Source organism: Trichomycterus rosablanca, chromosome 26, assembly GCF_030014385.1.
Source record: "Trichomycterus rosablanca isolate fTriRos1 chromosome 26, fTriRos1.hap1, whole genome shotgun sequence".
Lineage (NCBI taxonomy): Eukaryota > Metazoa > Chordata > Actinopteri > Siluriformes > Trichomycteridae > Trichomycterus > Trichomycterus rosablanca.
Genome location: NC_086013.1, coordinates 127,501 through 147,620, shown reverse-complemented (window position 1 = coordinate 147,620; position 20,120 = coordinate 127,501). Strand labels below are relative to the sequence as shown.

At 41.9% G+C, this 20,120-nt stretch overlaps 2 protein-coding genes across 2 annotated transcripts in view; both read right to left on the bottom strand.

Annotated features, from left to right (window-relative positions):
- Positions 1 to 7: 7 nt before the first annotated feature.
- Positions 8 to 1,971, bottom strand: LOC134303668 (globoside alpha-1,3-N-acetylgalactosaminyltransferase 1-like). Its single transcript, XM_062989145.1, has 4 exons — positions 1,965 to 1,971; positions 1,907 to 1,919; positions 862 to 996; positions 8 to 698 (listed from the first exon to the last, which is right to left on the bottom strand). The coding sequence occupies exons 1-4, from the start codon at positions 1,969 to 1,971 to the stop codon at positions 8 to 10; spliced, it is 846 nt and encodes a 281-aa protein (XP_062845215.1).
- A 13,319-nt stretch (positions 1,972 to 15,290) lies between these two features.
- ercc6l (excision repair cross-complementation group 6-like) overlaps positions 15,291 to 20,120 on the bottom strand; it is an 8,457-nt gene continuing 3,627 nt past the window's right edge. Inside the window, exons 3-4 of the mRNA XM_062989033.1 lie at positions 19,656 to 20,120; positions 15,291 to 17,814 (exon numbers count right to left, since the gene is read on the bottom strand). The exon at positions 19,656 to 20,120 is cut by the window's right edge and continues 1,270 nt beyond it. Coding sequence (XP_062845103.1) covers positions 15,883 to 17,814; positions 19,656 to 20,120 — 2,397 coding nt within the window. The 3' untranslated portion in view covers positions 15,291 to 15,882. The remainder of the gene's footprint in view (positions 17,815 to 19,655) is intronic.

Below are 20,120 nucleotides of genomic sequence, written 5' to 3'. Positions count from 1 at the left end.
AAGTGCATCAGGGGTTGGGTCGAACCTGTGCATAGTTCTTGATGACCTGAGAGAAACGGATCACTTTTATGTTGGGGGGTTTTGCTTTGAAGTCCTGCCACAGGTACTCAGGTGAGAGCACCTTGCTGGGTTTGTTGTACAGGAAGTACTTGTTTAAATGAGACTCCTCTTGCCACACCGCCTCGATTTTATTTTCTCGGTCCACGTCCAACTGTTTGCGACACGTCTTGGTGAGTTTGAGCACCCTGTCCACGCGCCCCCCGATCACTGCACCCCCATAGTAGTAGTCCCCCTCTTCTTGCCGGATGTAGGCCTGCGATTCAGGCCGCCGCTCGTATGGAAATTTGTTTCGCGATTCTCCGTAATACCCAGGGTGCAGAGTGGCGACGATGTCACCCAAAGACTCCGCCCCCCAGGGGCCATAGAACTTGCAGTCCACGTCAAGACTGAATATGTACTCGGCTTTGTGAATGAGGTGTTCCTCGATCAGCTTCTCGATCATCTCCATCCTCCTCAGCGTGATTTCCTGCCAGCGGTCTGAGCTCGCCGTTTTTAGAACAGTCAGCTTACGTCCCGGACTTAGAGTCACCGCTGGAACATCGTCCGGCCGATCTGTAAACACGTAATAATGAACGTTGTAATGCAGAAAAAAGTTCTTCTCTGCCGTCTCCAAAAAGTCCTTCAGGAAGTCAACGTACCTGCAGGAAGTTCAATTATTTACATTATTTACATTTATGTCAACTATTACTGAAATAACATAAATAATGGAACAGAAACGCAGGTCCATGTAAACGACTGAAACATGTAGTCTGACTGTAACGACGCGGTATGAGTGAAGTAACGGTAACGGTGATGACCTACTTGCCCAAAGCAAATACGGTGGTTGCCACTGTGATGTTTTGTTGTTTGTAAATGGCGTCCATCACTGTCTGATCGAATGTGCCGTCCCAAACGATTGGAGCTAACCATGGGGTTGTCGTGACAACATCTGGCCGTCTAAAATACACACATGCACGCACACACGCACGCACACATATACACACACGCACGCACGCACACACACACTCTCATAATTCTTGGCTGCATTCTCTCTTATGCACTATCATATCCTCTTGCATGCACCACCAAACTTACTCACACACTATCATTGTCTCTCACCATCACTATCAAACTCTCTCTCTCTCTCTCTCTCTCTCTCTCTCTCTCTCTCTCTCTCTCTCTCTCTCTCACACACGGTCTCTCTCTCACACACACACACACACACACACACACACACACACACACACACACACACGCGGTCTCTCTCACACACACACGCGGTCTCTCTCACACACACACGCGGTCTCAAACACACACGTGGTCTCAAACACACACGCGGTCTCACACACACACACGGTCTCACACACACACACACGGTCTCTCTCACACACACACACACACACACACACACACACACACACACACACACACACACACACACACACACAGTCTCTAACACACACGGTCTCTCACAGACACAGGCACACGGTCTCACACACACACGCACACGGTCTCTCTCACACACACACTCACACACACAGTCTCTCTCACACACACGGTCTCTCACACACACAGTCTCACACACACACGATCTCTCTCACACACACACACACACACACACACACACACACACACACACACACACACACACACACACACACGGTCTCTCTCTCACACACGCACGCACACGGTCTCACACACACGGTCTCACACACACACGGTCTCACACGCACACGGTCTCACACACACGCACACGGTCTCTCACACACACGGTCTCTCACACACACACGCGGTCTCACACACACACGCGGTCTCACACACACGCGGTCTCACACACACACGCGGTCTCACACACACACGGTCTCACACGCACACGCGGTCTCACACGCACACGCGGTCTCACACGCACACGCGACATCTCACACGCGACATCTCACACGCACACGCGGTCTCTCACACGCACACGCGGTCTCTCACACACACACGCGGTCTCTCACACACACGGTCTCACACACACGGTCTCACACACACGGTCTCTCACACACACGGTCTCACACACGGTCTCACACACACGGTCTCTCACACACACGGTCTCTCACACACACGATATCTCACACACACACACGATATCTCACACACACGCGGTCTCTCACACGCACACGCGGTCTCTCACACGCAGTCTGTCACACACACGCGGTCTCTCACGCACACACGTGGTCTAACACACACATGGTCTCTCACACACACGTGGTCTCACACACACGTGGTCTCTCACACACATGGTCTCTCACACACACACGCGGTCTCACACACACACACACACACACACACACGCGCGGTCTCACACACACACACACACGCGCGGTCTCACACACACACACACACGCGCGGTCTCACACACACACACACACACACACGCGCGGTCTCACACACACACACGGTATCTCTCACACACACACGCGGTCTCACACACACACGCGGTCTCACACACACACGCGGTCTCTCACACACACGGTCTCACACACACACACGATATCTCACACACACGCGGTCTCTCACACGCAGTCTGTCACACACACGCGGTCTCTCACGCACACACGTGGTCTAACACACATGGTCTCTCACACACACGTGGTCTCACACACACGTGGTCTCTCACACACATGGTCTCTCACACACATGGTCTCTCACACACACACACACACACACGGTCTCTCACACACACACGCGGTCTCACACACGCGGTCTCACACACGCGGTCTCACACACGCGGTCTCACACACACACACACGCGGTCTCACACACACACACGCGCGGTCTTTCACACACACACACACGGTTTTTCACACACACGCGGTCTCTCACACACACGTGGTCTCTCACACACACACACGGTCTCTCACACACACGCGGTCTCTCACACACACACGACCTCTCACAGGTGAAATTTGTAGTTACTCACATATTCGTCACACTGGGCTGATTATATAAAGTCCTGAAAAAAGTTTGAATAAATGAGTGATAAATTTAATGTCATTATTTAAAACTCTTTACATTTACAGATGTATATACAGAAATACATACATACATAAATACAGTGGTGTAAAAAGTATTTGCCCCCTTTCTGATGGCTGCTGTTACTGTGTTTTGGTCTCTCAGAATTATTTGTTTGATTTTATTTAGATAAACAGTCATAAAACATTTAAATTCTCTTCCTTTGTGTCATACCAAAAAGCCTTAAACACGGCCACACTGAATGTTTCCATAACATCTGGAATGGTGGGAGTTTGAGTTTGGTTCTCTGACTGCAGTAACACGTTTTAACTGATAAATTTTAAAACATAAAATAAAAACTAACTAACGGTTAGAGTTTAGATCTGTGTGTGTATGTGTGTACAAGTGTATGTGTGTACAAGTGTGTGTGTGTGTATAAATGAGTGTGTGTGTGTGTGTATAAATGAGTGTGTGTGTGTGTGTGTGTGTGTGTGTATAAATGTGTGTGTGTGTATAAATGTGTGTGTGTGTGTGTGTATAAGTGTGTGTGTGTGTGTATAAATGAGTGTGTGTGTGTGTGTGTATAAATGAGTGTGTGTGTGTGTGTGTATAAATGAGTGTGTGTGTGCTCTTACCCCTCAGGAATCTGTAATACCACATTAGGATCTTTTTTGTTGTTTCTGTAAAACAGAACTTTGGGTTCAGTGACACTGAACTCACTTTTATCATCATTTTAATCAAATATTTTTAGATTTAAATTCAGTTTCGTTGTTGCAATGAAATAATATCAGAAAGTTTAAGAAAGAAAAAGACGTGTTTTTTATTATTATTTTAGCAAATCAGAACCAAAGACTTCATTTTTATTTTCATTGGTCTAAATGCTAAATAAATGCTAGCTGGGATCCAGGGTTGGGTCTATGATTGGCTATGTCTCAGGTCTCGGTAAGGGGTTGGGGGGGGATCTGTGGCTCCCCATATATAACTCACCTGCTGCTGTCCAGGTGAATTTCAGCACTGAAACATGAAAGACAATAAAGTTTAAATCAGCGTCATATCGGTTTGTGACCGAATTCCTGTAGAAGCTTCATCATCATTCGTACGTTTACTGAGTTTAATTTAAATTGTACATTAAACTTTTACAGCGGTTACTTCAGGCGACTGTCACGCTGGGGCTAAGGACCGAGACAAAAGGGGCGGACACACATGCAGAGATGTATACAAAACTAATATTTATTTATTCATAACTAAGGACAAACAAGGCAAAACAAAGCAAACGAGGCAAAACAAACTAACAAGGCAAAACAAAACTAAACACAGCTAACATAACATGACTAGTATGACTTAACAAGACCTAGAAACATGACAGGGCATGACTTAACAAGACCTAGAAACATGACAGGGCATGACTTAACAAGACCTAGAAACAAAATCCATAGCCCAGCCAAACAAAGAACATACACAAACCAAAATAGTAGTCAAATAGTTCCCATTGTCTCCACAGAGGCTGCCTCCTTAAATAAGGAAGCAGCTGGAGACAATTAGTCCATGAACCAATCATGAGCTGGGGTGTGGCCAGAGACAGAGTGTGCTCACTGAGAGGGGGGCGTGGCACACTGGGGCTCAGTGTCACAGCGACACTATCCACAGTAGAGTGAGCTTTACATCACTGTCAGCTTGGAGGCTCCAGACATTTTTCTGTAACACTGATATTAAACTATTTAAAAATAAATCTAAAATACAAATCAAAAATCTTTTTAGCTTTTATTTCCCCCTTTATGTTCTATAAATAAATAAATTGTCTTTCCTGTAATAATGTGTTTACATATTCTTGTAATATTTAAGACTGTTTCCTATAATATGGTGAAATCAGTTTTAAAAAGGCACAAACAAATAAAATAATAAAATAAAATACCACAGCATGAAATTTAAGTAATCAACTACAACGGACTCCTAACAAGACCATTAGATTTAAGATAAAGATCAAACTGCAATAAAAATCTCTAATCTAAGTTATGAATTTTAATATTATGGAATAAATTATTTTAATGTAATTTTACTGTAATTAATGAAAATAAAAACAAAACTCAGGAGCGTTACTCACCTGAACCAGGAGGAGACGTTGACCAAATAAATAAAACTATAAATAAATCAAACACACTCTGTAAGTGATAATTCATCTCATTTATTATTTTATTGCTTCACACACTTGGTTTAAAATCCTTGGTCTCCAACTGGATTCTGGACTTTTCTCTTTAATAACGGAATACCCTACGGCTGTGTCCTAAGCCCACTATTCTTTACCCTGTTCACACATGGTAGCGTCATGAGACATCAGAGCTCATTATGAAACCTGGCCAACAGGTTTGCAACGAGTCTGCTGCGGGGACAAAAACAAGATTCTTTATGTTCTGGAGCAGAAACACACAAATGATGGTGTAACACGATCTGCACCACAATCTATGTGCATCTCTGGAACACCTGAAGAACAGGGTTCCACGTCCAGGATTTACCCACAACCTCATGGACTCTGAGCTCCTCTGAGCAGCCTCTCTGTAGGTATGAAAGATCCTCGTCTTTATTTGATCTACACGGCTGAGTTCTGTTCTGACCAGCAGCATCTCAGCGGTGTGTGTGAAGTGTGCTGTATAAACTCTGGAGAACGCTAACACAGGATCCTGCCCTGCTTATGTAAATGACATTCAGCCGGAGAAACATTCAGCCAGACCTCTGTCAGCCATCGTACAAAGTGTTTATCCTCAGGAGGAAGACTGAGAGACATTTGAGCCAAATCCTTCACATATATACACATAAACATATAAATGTTATACATTGTATATAAATGTGTGTAAGTCAAGTTTATTGTGTGTCTGCTGTACATGAATATATATTGTGAGGAGCTCTGTGTGGCAGCCTGACAGCATTTCATTCAGTTTCAACCCTTTCATTTTAACTTTCTCCTCTAAACTGTCCATGTTTTACACAATAATGCAGGTACAACAACAACGATAATAATAATAATAATTATTATTATTATATCAACAATATGAACTATGGTTTAGTTTAATTATAATTAGAATAATACATGTACGTACCCCAGCAGTAGAAGAATGAGGAGAGCAAGTAATAAAATACAAATATTTGGTCCTAACCGCATCATGTTTGTTCATCTGTTCACAAACACCGAGTGCCAGAGTGACGGAGTGATAGAGTGAGAAGGTTATTAACATGTTGGCTGTAAGTGACTCCACCCCAAATTTTAGGAGGTAGTACCTGTACCTCATCAACGCTGCACCAGAGTATCCGGAGCAGAGATCCTGACCAGGTAAATGCTCAGTGTTCACACTGTCACCATCACAGACATGCAAATAGCTGCAGTCCTGAGAGAGACTCGACCTTCAGCTCAAACAGAGAAGAAAAATTAATTTACTTATTTTCAGCTAATCTCACCTGATCAGGGTTGTGGTGGATCCAGAGTTTTCTGTGTTAGGAACATTTGGTGGATGCTAATGATACACATGGTTATTTAGAATGTTACTGTTATGTTTAATTCTATAATTTATTAATGTTACGTTACGTTCATTCAGCGTGTAGCAACAACCACCTACAACTAAACATCACAAAAACCAAAGAAATGGTGGTGGACTTTAGAAGGAGGAGGAGGGATCCTGAGCCAGTTACTATCCTAGGAACTGAGGTGGAACTTGTACCCAGCTACAGGTACCTTGGAGTTCAGCTGGACAACAAGCTGGACTGGTCTACACACATGGAGACGGTGTACAAAAAAGGGGCAGAGCAGACTGTACTTCTTAAGAAGGCTGAAATCTTTTAACATCAGCAGGCCCCTTTTGTGCACCTTTTATCAGTCGGTGGTGGCCAGTGCTCTTTTCTTTGGAGTGGTTTGCTGGGGTGAGAGTGCTAGAACAATGGACACAAACCGAATAAACAAACAGATCAAAAAGGCCAGCTCCATAGTGGGGTCTGAACAGGACTCAGTTCAGCAGGTAGCAGAGTTAAGAATGCTCACAAAGCTTAACTCAATTATCAAAAACCATTCACACCCACTTCACTCCCTGTGGAGGTGTTTCGACAGAGCACCTTCAGTCACAGACTGATTCCTCCTAAATGCAGGACTGAACGTTACAGAAAATCCTTTCTTATAACTGCTATCAGACTGTTTAACAGTTCACAATAATTCAAATAAATCATTTATAAGAAATACTTACTTCTGTATGCTATGCATGCACCATAAAAAGTTTACATGTATATAGTACCATACTGTACATTTTTATCTTATTGCTTGTTTTTGCACTGTAAGTTAATGTTGTATGTATTCAAGAAGTTGTTGTTGACTGTTGTCTGAGCTGCTGTAACAAAGAAATTTCCTGCAAAGGATCAATAAAGAATCTATCTATCTATCTTATATGCTAATAATATATAACACGAATCCTCCTCAGCATGTTTATAAACTAATAATATATAACACGAATCCTCCTCAGCATGTTTATAAACTAATAATATATAACACGTATCCTCCTCAGCATGTTTATACGCTAATAATAAATAACACGAATCCTCCTCAGCATGTTTATACGCTAATAATAAATAACACGAATCCTTTTCAGCGTGTTTATACGCTAATGATAAATAATACGAGTCCTCCTCAGCATGTTTATACACTAATAATAAATAACACGAATCCTCCTCAGCGTGTTAATACGCTAACAATAAATAAAACGAATCCTTTTCAGCGTGTTTATACGCTAATAATAAATAACACGAATCCTCCTCAGCGTGTTTATACGCTAATAATAAATAACACGAATCCTCCTCAGTGTGTTTATACGCTAATAATAAATAACACGAATCCTTTTCAGCGTGTTTATACGCTAATAATAAATAACACGAATCCTCCTCAGCGTGTTAATACGCTAACAATAATTAACACGAATCCTCCTCAGCGTGTTTATACGCTAATAATAAATAACACGAATCCTCCTCAGTGTGTTTATACGCTAATAATAAATAACACGAATCCTTTTCAGCGTGTTTATACGCTAATAATAAATAACACGAATCCTCCTCAGTGTGTTTATACGCTAATAATAAATAACATAAGTCCTCCTTAGCATGTTTATACACTAATAATAAATAACACGAATCCTTCTCAGCGTGTTTATACACTAATAATAAATAACACGAATCCTCCTCAGCATGTTTATAAACTAATAATATATAACACGAATCCTCCTCAGCATGTTTATAAACTAATAATATATAACACGTGTCCTCCTCAGCATGTTTATATGCTAATAATAAATAACACGAATCCTTTTCAGCGTGTTTATACGCTAATGATAATTAACACGAATCCTCCTCAGCATGTTTATACACTAATAATATATAACACGAATCCTTTTCAGCGTGTTTATACGCTAATGATAATTAACACGAATCCTCCTCAGCATGTTTATACACTAATAATAAATAACACAAATCCTCCTCTGCGTGTTTATACGCTAATAATTAACACGAATCCTCCTCAGCGTGTTTATACGCTAATAATAAATAACACGAATCCTCCTCAGCATGTTTATAAACTAATAATATATAACACGAATCCTCCTCAGCGTGTTTATAAGTGTAACGGTATGTGGGCTAGACAGACAGGAGGGACGGACACAAATGCAGAGATGAATGAAAACAGAGGATTTATTGATAGACAAAGACAAAACAAAGGAATACAAACAAACCTACAGGGCTAACGGAAACTATGCTAAGCTAAACAAGAACTAGACAGGACTAAACAGACTGAACAGGACTGTGATAAAGCGTGTTCCCGGACTACCACAAAACAAGTAGAAAAGGGCACTCTTTATGGGTAATGTAGGGCGAATGGTTGAAAGCACTGAAAAGAATTAGCAGGAGCACAGAAGTTGTTCTTTTCCCCCCGTCACCTTTATTTTTGGCCACAACAATCAAAATATTTACAAGCGCGCTATGAAAGAAAAAAAATAAGAAAACTCAACCTCTACCACCAGAGGAAACAGACTTGTGACTGCAAAGTCACTTCAGTCCCATTCATTGAGGTATACAAGTCACAGGCCTAGCATAGCTTTTAGCCTTTTCTCCAGGAAAGAAAAAGAACCCCTTTACCCCTCTTCCAGAGCTGTATTTAAACAGGTAGCTCCTCCCCTGGATCATACCATACCTCATACAGGTAAAGACAAAATATATAAAAAAATACATATCTAGTTCACAGAGCATCAAATATGGCGAAATGTTATGAGTTACAAACAATACTCAAACCCATTCAGTAACAACATTTCCAATATTTACAGCATATGCTTATCTAACATTTCTTTTCTTTTACAGGTTCTTCACCCCTCCCCTTCTACAGAGGATGGACTCACCCAGGTAAGTAAAGCTAGGGAGTTTTCCCATAGTACTCTTTTAGGACCCCACTGGTGAGTGTGAGCAGTGCCAGAATACAACAGGTGAGTGTTTACTTTACAGTCCATGTTGGTAATGTGTCAGGGTACCTTACATCATTACAAGGACTAAACAGACTAACAGGGCTGAACAGACTGAACAGGACTAAACAGACTAACAGGGCAAACAAAGACTAAACAGACGAAACAGACTAAACAGGACTAAACAGACTAACAGGGCTAAACAGACTGAACAGGACTAAACAGACTAACAGGGCTAAACAGACTGAACAGGACTAAACGAACTAACAGGGCTAAACAGACTGAACAGGACTAAACAGACTAACAGGGCTAAACAGACTGAACAGGACTAAAAGGACTAAACGGACTAACAGGGCTGAACAGACTGAACAGGACTAAACAGACTAACAGGGCAAACAAAGACTAAACAGACGAAACAGACTAAACAGGTTAAACAGACTAAACAGGTTAAACAGACTTAACAGGCTAACAGACAGGCTAAACACAGAGATAACACACAAAGGGCTAACAAACTGAGACAAAGGCTAAATAGGAGCAGACAGAGCAGACAGAGTTACCATGAAACAAATCCAAACCAAACCAAAATAACCCCTGCCAGCCTGTTCAGGATCAGCTGGGGCTGATTGCTCAGGGGGACCAATCAGGAGTGAGGCATGGCAGGAGTGAGTGTGCTCACGGAGAAGAGGGGCGTGAAACATATGAGCACACAGATGCTAGCAGTGTGACAATAAGCTAATAATAAATAACACGAATCCTTTTCAGCGTGTTTATACGCTAATAATAAATAACACAAATCCTCCTCAGCGTGTTTATACACTAATATAAAAATCACGAATCCTCCTCAGTGTGTTTATACGCTAATAATAAATAACACGAATCCTCCTTAGCATGTTTATACACTAATAATAAATAACACGAATCCTTCTCAGCGTGTTTATACACTAATAATAAATAACACGAATCCTCCTCAGCATGTTTATAAACTAATAATATATAACACGAATCCTCCTCAGCGTGTTTATACGCTAATAATTAACACGAATCCTCCTCAGTGTGTTTATACGCTAATAATAAATAACACGAATCCTTTTCAGCGTGTTTATACGCTAATAATAAATAACACGAATCCTCCTCAGTGTGTTTATACGCTAATAATAAATAACACGAATCCTCCTCAGTGTGTTTATACGCTAATAATAAATAACACGAGTCCTCCTTAGCATGTTTATACACTAATAATAAATAACACGAATCCTTCTCAGCGTGTTTATACACTAATAATAAATAACACGAATCCTCCTCAGCATGTTTATAAACTAATAATATATAACACGAATCCTCCTCAGCGTGTTTATACGCTAATAATTAACACGAATCCTCCTCAGTGTGTTTATACGCTAATAATAAATTAATAAAGCAAGTTTATACACTAATAATAAATAACACAAATCCTCCTCTGCGTGTTTATACGCTAATAATTAACACGAATCCTCCTCAGCGTGTTTATACGCTAATAATAAATAACACGAATCCTCCTCAGCGTGTTTATAAGCTAATAATAAATAACACGAATCCTCCTCAGCGTGTTTATAAGCTAATAATAAATAACACGAATCCTCCTCAGCGTGTTTATACACTAATAATAAATAACACGAATCCTCCTCAGCGTGTTTATAAGCTAATAATAAATAACACGAATCCTCCTCAGCGTGTTTATACGCTAATAATAAATAACACGAATCCTCCTCAGTGTGTTTATACGCTAATAATAAATAACACGAATCCTCCTCAGTGTGTTTATACGCTAATAATAAATAACACGAGTCCTCCTTAGCATGTTTATACACTAATAATAAATAACACGAATCCTCCTCAGCATGTTTATAAACTAATAATATATAACACGAATCCTCCTCAGCGTGTTTATACGCTAATAATTAACACGAATCCTCCTCAGTGTGTTTATACGCTAATAATAAATAACACGAATCCTCCTCAGCAAGTTTATACACTAATAATAAATAACACGAATCCTCCTCAGCATGTTTATAAACTAATAATAAATAACACAAATCCTCCTCTGCGTGTTTATAAACTAATAATAAATAACACAAATCCTCCTCAGCGTGTTTATACGCTAATAATAAATAACACGAATCCTCCTCAGCGTGTTTATACACTAATAATAAATAACACGAATCCTCCTCAGCATGTTTATAAACTAATAATATATAACACGAATCCTCCTCAGCGTGTTTATACGCTAATAATTAACACGAATCCTCCTCAGTGTGTTTATACGCTAATAATAAATAACACGAATCCTTTTCAGCGTGTTTATACGCTAATAATAAATAACACGAATCCTCCTCAGTGTGTTTATACGCTAATAATAAATAACACGAATCCTCCTCAGTGTGTTTATACGCTAATAATAAATAACACGAGTCCTCCTTAGCATGTTTATACACTAATAATAAATAACACGAATCCTTCTCAGCGTGTTTATACACTAATAATAAATAACACGAATCCTCCTCAGCATGTTTATAAACTAATAATATATAACACGAATCCTCCTCAGCGTGTTTATACGCTAATAATTAACACGAATCCTCCTCAGTGTGTTTATACGCTAATAATAAATTAATAAAGCAAGTTTATACACTAATAATAAATAACACAAATCCTCCTCTGCGTGTTTATACGCTAATAATTAACACGAATCCTCCTCAGCGTGTTTATACGCTAATAATAAATAACACGAATCCTCCTCAGCGTGTTTATAAGCTAATAATAAATAACACGAATCCTCCTCAGCGTGTTTATAAGCTAATAATAAATAACACGAATCCTCCTCAGCGTGTTTATACACTAATAATAAATAACACGAATCCTCCTCAGCGTGTTTATAAGCTAATAATAAATAACACGAATCCTCCTCAGCGTGTTTATACGCTAATAATAAATAACACGAATCCTCCTCAGTGTGTTTATACGCTAATAATAAATAACACGAATCCTCCTCAGTGTGTTTATACGCTAATAATAAATAACACGAGTCCTCCTTAGCATGTTTATACACTAATAATAAATAACACGAATCCTCCTCAGCATGTTTATAAACTAATAATATATAACACGAATCCTCCTCAGCGTGTTTATACGCTAATAATTAACACGAATCCTCCTCAGTGTGTTTATACGCTAATAATAAATAACACGAATCCTCCTCTGCGTGTTTATAAACTAATAATAAATAACACAAATCCTCCTCAGCGTGTTTATACACTAATAATAAATAACACGAATCCTCCTCAGCGTGTTTATACACTAATAATAAATAACACGAATCCTCCTCAGCGTGTTTATACACTAATAATAAATAACACGAATCCTCCTCAGCGTGTTTATACGCTAATAATAAATAACACGAATCCTCCTCAGCGTGTTTATACACTAATAATAAATAACACGAATCCTCCTCAGTGTGTTTATACGCTAATAATAAATAACACGAATCCTCCTCAGCGTGTTTATACACTAATAATAAATAACACGAATCCTCCTCAGCGTGTTTATACGCTAATAATAAATAACACGAGTCCTCCTTAGCATGTTTATACACTAATTATAAATAACACGAATCCTTCTCAGCGTGTTTATACACTAATAATAAATAACACGAATCCTCCTCAGCATGTTTATAAACTAATAATATATAACACGAATCCTCCTCAGCGTGTTTATACGCTAATAATTAACACGAATCCTCCTCAGTGTGTTTATACGCTAATAATAAATAACACGAATCCTCCTCAGCAAGTTTATACGCTAATAATAACATGAATCCTCCTCAGCAAGTTTATACACTAATAATAAATAACACAAATCCTCCTCTGCGTGTTTATACGCTAATAATTAACACGAATCCTCCTCAGCGTGTTTATACGCTAATAATAAATAACACGAATCCTCCTCAGCGTGTTTATAAGCTAATAATAAATAACACGAATCCTCCTCAGCATGTTTATATGAATCCTCCTCAGCGTGTGAAATGGATTTGAATGTAGCTGCGGGTTCAGAGAAAGGAATTGTGGTTAATCAGTGTTTCAACTTCCAAATCGCCATTTGTTAAACAGTTCAGTAAAAATAACATTAAATATTAAATATTCATTTACTGTCTGTTTTACCACCACTTTATCCTGGTCAGGGTAATCGAACCCAGGACCTTCTTGCAGTGAGGCGACAGTGCTACCCACCGTGCATGACATTAAACATGTTTAAATAAAATAGGGTACTAAGAGTGTAATACCAGGATTAACGCTAATATCAGTTTGTCTATTTACGCTCATCTGTCAGTATAAGACCTTTAGAGAGACAGAGGGATCCACTGAAGGTGTGGGGGCTCGGTTGGGGGCCTCTTTGTTGGGGTTGGTAGTGTGTCAAGGTACAGGCAGTTTGTTCAGGGCCGAAAATGTGATGTTATGCCCCTGTTGATAGCTGAGTGTGTTAGGTTGCGTGTGCTGGGGAACTGGTTTAGCAGGACAATTAAGTACTGAATGTAACATAGACGTGAGGGTGTGTTAATTCTATAACAGTCTATAATTATCACTCACCTCATCAGAAACACACTCATCGGATCGTCATTTACTACATTACACCAGTTTCATTGTTGCACAAACAAAACAATTTGCTTCACATCAACAATGATTCCTTCAAGTCCCCTGGGGTGTCAGTCATTGCCCCCTGGGTGTTCCTGCCTTGTGCCCAGCGGTTCCTGGTAGAACCTTGACCAGGATAAAGCAGGTGATAAAAATGGGATGAATCTAGTAAGAGAAAATGATGGTGTTCATGTCTGAAATAAATGTAGGAATTGGGAACTTCTCCAGGTCTGGGGTTTATGAGCATTAAAAAGGGCGCGGCACTGTTTACTACGACGACATGTTAGGACCACTGTAAAATAAAACAGATGAGTAAAAACCCTTGATTTTAGGAATAAATTCTAAATTATTTGGAGAACAAAGTTAAAATATTATGATCATAGAAACTCCTGGTGTTAAAACGAGGGACGTTCAGTGTTTGGTAACGTTTTAGAAACCTCAATCTGCTGGAAATACGAGAGAAAATTTGTATATATAAAGTGTGTAATAGGTTTGAATATTAAATGTTAAAATTAAAACCACTTTAATGTAAGTAAAACACCACAGACTGTGGGGAGTCGTCTCTTATGTTAAAGTAGAACTGAGCTACGATGCTTCTCCGTGCTAGAGCGAGCCCACGGCGGCAGTGCAGAATATTTCCACCTCATTCTTAAAATCAAAACTTAGATGATACAAATTCTGATGAATCAGCAGCTTCCAGAAATGTCCAAAACACAAAACATGCTGAGTAAACTTCATGTGTACCAGCTGGCAGGATGCCCATTAAGATGCCATTGGATGTTAAACCTGGTGCCCTACAGTGCAGGTTCTGCTGATGGTTCAGGTCCACCTCAGCTGTACTGCAGCCTGGACGGAGCTACACAGCAATAAAACATCAAATATCGTTTATCCAGCACAAATTTATTTAAAATAGTTTATGATTATTTACTCTTTATTTTAAAACTTAACATAAAAACACCATAGTTTATTAAATCTGGTTCTTTACACGTCACCCCTGAAGCTAATGATGCTTGAAACATTTTTTCTGATCAGCATCGTTATGATCAGATGAATTGTTGTTTATTTAATAAATATTTAATTGTGCTTAATAACTTTATTTAAAAAATAATAATTCCACAAAACGTTTTGAATCTGAACAATTTATTTCATGAACAGAACTGATCAATTACAAAAATAAAAAAGCAAATCAAAAAGTTTACAGCTTTGTTTATCCATGCACAATAATTCCACATTCCGTGTGTGTGTATGTGTTTACATGACAGTTGATGTGGCAGGTACCTATAAATCAGTAAATCTGTTCACTTTATTCTAACTCCTTTTATTTTCGTAATGAAACTCATCATATCGTTGGTTAGAATGAATCAGTCAGTCCCTGCAGGAGCTTTTTATTATTATTGGATCTAAATGTGATTTGGGACACTGCAGCTCCTGGGCTCTGTACTTCAGTGTGATACAAAAACCAGCAGCCTGATACACTCCGTCCTAGTACTCAAACGATCATTCAATGAGCCTTGTACTTGTGGGATAATGGTCAAGGTGTGTGTGTGAGAGTGTATGTGTGTGAGAGTGTGTGTGTGTGAGAGTGTATGTGTGTGAGAGTGTGTGTGTGTGTGAGAGAGTATGTGTGTGTGTGAGAGTGTATGTGTGTGAGAGTGTGTGTGTGAGAGTGTGTGTGTGTGTGTGTGTGTGTGAGTGTGTTAGAGAGAGTGTGTGTGTTAGGTGCGGGGTTGACTCAGTGTTCGGTACAGTTGGATGATGAGCAGTTGTATTTCAGAGTCTCCTGCGTTTATATCCATGGCCCTTAAGAACAGATCCAGCGCTTCCCGTTTCCTTCCTTCAGCCAAACTACGTTTCCCAGAATGCACCAGTGACTCAAACGTTTCCTCGGCTTCTTTGATCTCAGTTTTAGCGGGTGTAGGTTTTAGGAGGGGCACTTTGGATGGTGCACACTGATCCACAGTTTCACTGGAGCCAAGTTCAACATCAGTGGAGTAATTAATGAAACTCTGCTCCTCCTCTTCCTGCACAAGCTCCTCCTCTTCCTGTCCAAGCTCCTCCTCTTCCCCCTCAAGGTCCTCATCTGAGTTCAGTGTCTCTCCACTTGGCTCCTCCTCCTCCAGCACTGATTCATCAGCAGCTGTTCCGTGAGATTCGGATACCAGACTCAGCCCCGTCCCTACAGCGCTGCAGTCCTCCTCCTGCTCCTCACCCACCTCCTCCTCCTCCACGCCCTCACCCTCCTCCTCCATGTCCTGCAGCAGTGACTCCACCATTGAGCGCCGTGATGAAATCGACAGGTTCATGCTCCGCCTGTTGGTGGCGCTGCTGTTTAGAATAGATTTGGGAGTAGAACAGCCAAGGTTCCTGAACCTGCCGACCAATGGGCTGCTGGCTAAAACCGGTTTCTCCACCTCCTCTTCTGCAGGCTCCTCCCCCTCATCACTGTCATCAATCACCTGGGCTTTTTTCTTCCTCCTTATTGGCTGAAGAATTGAATCATCTGCTGGCGTGTTCACCAACGACTGTTGGCTGATGGGAACAGCACTGTCGTCATGGTTACTCAGTTCCATCCTCTCTCCAGTGATATCCATCTGCAGCTGAAAGTCTCCTCCCCCTGCACTTAACTCCGCCTCTTGCTCCTCCTCCTCCTCCTCGTACCCTGAGATTAGCTCAGCACTGTCCTCCAGCTGCAGGTTAAAGTTTCCCTGGAGCGAATCCGCCGCCGTCCGAGAGTCAGAGAGATCTGACTCCACATCCGTCAGGGCTTTGGACCAATCAGACTTCTCCATCTGAGCTTTAAAATCAGACTCCGCCTCCATCAGAGTGGTTTTCTCGACTGATTCTGTCGCTGTCAGAGCTTCAGGTGAACTGCGGTCAGGCTCAGTCAGGGCTAACGATAACGCTGAGCTCCTCCCAGGCACTGTAGGCCAATCTGATTCTACTTCCTGTTGTGCTTCTACCAAATCTGACTCTGCCCCTATCAGGGCTACAGATGAACGTGAGTGGCTAAGAGGAGAGGTGTCAGAGAGCACCTGGTCTGATTTCTCCATGATTGACATCTCCACCTTGTCCGTGCTCGTTAGTGCCGACAAATCGATCACGTCCTCGTCCTTCACCTCCATCGCTCCGTCTGCGCTGAGCAGCTCCAGGTCGTCCGATCCGGACTGGGTCAGATCTACCACGACGGGGGGGTCGGGGGGTCGGCAGGGGAACACAGGCTCCTCTACTCCATGCTGGCGGGACAGTCGCAGCCAGGCAGGTTCTGTGTTTTGACTGACCTTGTCATTTATGAGGCTGTGCAGCTGCGACTCGGCCTGGACGAGTTCCTGCGCTTTCTGCACCCGCTGCTGGATGTAATGCGTCTCCTCGTCCTGCACCGCGTCCTCGTCCTCCTCCTCCACGCCGGAGAACAGCAGGTCGTGACGGGACACGCCGAACACGTTCATGTCCATCAGAGTGGAGAGGTGGCGCTGTAGCTCGGGGTCGGGTCGGCAGACGGACGAGTGGAGCGACTGTAGCTGCAGCTGAGTGGACGAGGAGCGTGTGTCCTCCAGCGTGAAGAGTTCCTTCAGTTCGTGCTTTGTAAAGTACCGGAACGGGTTCTTTTTATCACCTGTCGTCTGTCGGATCAGGGAGTCTTTAAAAACCTACACACACACACACACACACACACACACACACACACACACACACACACACACACACACACACACACACACACACACACAGGTTCAGTTAACACTCTTATTAAGGAAGCACTGGTGGATGTAGGTGAATTTCTGGAGATGAAACAGATCAGGAACACAGATCCAGGCAGCTTGTTTACAGTTTTCCTGCTCATCATAATCTCAACTGGTTACCGTTATAAACACACCTGACTGCGCTGCTAAACCACAAGCTGATTTTATACTTGAGTGTTTAATGTTCTGTTTAATTGTTTTTCAGAACCAGTTGGGTTTAAAACTTAACATAAAAAGTTCAGCTGCTGTGATCCAGTAAATGATCTACTATAATTTATGCTTTACTCAAATCTGCGAGGTAATTATATATACACAGTATATATACACACATATGCACTACATTCTAATTCTGACGGTTTTATTTAATTTTAAACTTGGGCGACTAGCGAGCTGTGACACGGTGAGAACGGGTTCGCGTTATAGAGAGCGACCTCATGTTTCCTGATCCTGGAATGGCTGGTTGTAGCTTCGTAGCTCTTTAATAAAATTTGATGCTACGCTGACTAAACCAATAATTGAAAAGAAAGCCACGCCCACCTTTTTTATCTTCCTGCTGCAGTGCGTTCCGATTTTACACTGAAACCCGTACCAGACTGTACATGAATAAAGCATCCGTCAGCATTGTGAACCGTTTTAAAGCTCAGCGCTTTGTGGGACGTACCGACAGCACAGAGACGTTTTGGCGGCGTACGGTGTAAAAGTGAAACTAACATGTCAAACACTCATCATTCCTCCTTCAGACACACAAGTCTCAGCTTGCATCTCAGCATGTCTGCGAGATATCTCACAATGGATGTCGGCTCATCATCTGAAACTTAATCCCAGCAAGACAGAGATGTTGCTCATTCCTGGAGATCAGTCTCCAACCCAGGACCTAGTCATTTCTCTTGATGACTCCCAGATCAGACCATCTGATAAGGTAAGAAGCCTTGGTGTTGTCCTGGATAACCAGCTGACCTTCTCTCCTTACATAGCCAACATGACAAGATCGTGCCGGTTCCTCCTGTACAACATCAGGAAGATTCGACCATTTCTCTCCAGGGAAGCTACTCAGATTCTGGTGCAATCACTTATAATCTCACGGTTGGACTACTGCAACTCCCTTCTGGCTGGAGCTCCCATGTCCACTATTAAACCCTTGCAGCTCATTCAAAATGCAGCTGCCCGTCTGGTTTTTAACCAGCCCAAACACTGCCACATCACCCCACTGCTGCGTTCTCTTCACTGGCTTCCTGTAGCTGCACACATTCAGTTTAAAACTCTGATGCTCGCCTACAAAGCCAAAAATGGACCAGCCCCAAGCTACCTTCGTGGTCTAATCAAACCCCGCTCTGTACCACGCAACCTCCGAGCCTCTAGTCTCGCTCGACTTGAGCCTCCACCCAGGACTAAAGGAAGACGAGCATCAAGGCTCTTCTCTGTTCTAGCACCCAAGTGGTGGAATGAACTTCCTCTGTCTGTCCGAACATCTGAGTCTCTTGCTGTCTTTAAAAAACTATTAAAAACCTTCATCACCTTTTTACTAAACACTTAAGCTGACCTATACCTATTTACTAACATTTTTTTTTCCATTTCATTAATAAAAAAAACAAAACACTTTGGTTCTAACAGGTTTCAGCAGATTTGTGTTCTTTGACTGTTGTTTACTAAAACTTGAGAAATGAAATGTTTACTATGGAAGCACTTCTGTAAGTCGCGTCTGCTAAATGCAGAAAATGTAAAATGAAAATCAGGACCGACACACTGACCTGGCGTTTGTAGATCTTCTCCTCCACCGATCCACAGGTAATAAGTCTGTAGATGATGACGTCACTGGTCTGTCCGATGCGATACGCTCGATCCACCGCCTGCGCGTCAGTGGCGGGATTCCAGCTGGGGTCGAAGATCACCACCCTGTTGGCAGCGGTGAGGGTGAGGCCGACTCCGCCAACCTGTGTGGTCAACAGGAAGACAGAGTATTGTGCGTCCGTCTGGAAAAGCGCGATGCGTCTCTCTCTCTCGACGAGCTGAGTGACGGTCCCGTCCACACGGAGCACGCTAAACTTCCTGTTGTTCAGAACGCGCTCGATGATGTCCAGCATCTTCCTGGACTGAGAGAAGACGAGCGTCCGCTTTCCTCCCTCCCTCAGACTCTCCAGAAGACTCACCAGGAAGTTCAGCTTTCCCGACTCGCTGATGAGAGTCTGGTCCGCCACGCCCTCTATGTTGCTCGC

Coding starts and splice junctions, on each gene's coding strand:
- LOC134303668 (XM_062989145.1), bottom strand. Junction 699..861: donor ACCGTATTTGCTTTGGGCAA/GTAGGTCATCAC, acceptor AACTTCCTGCAG/GTACGTTGACTTCCTGAAGG.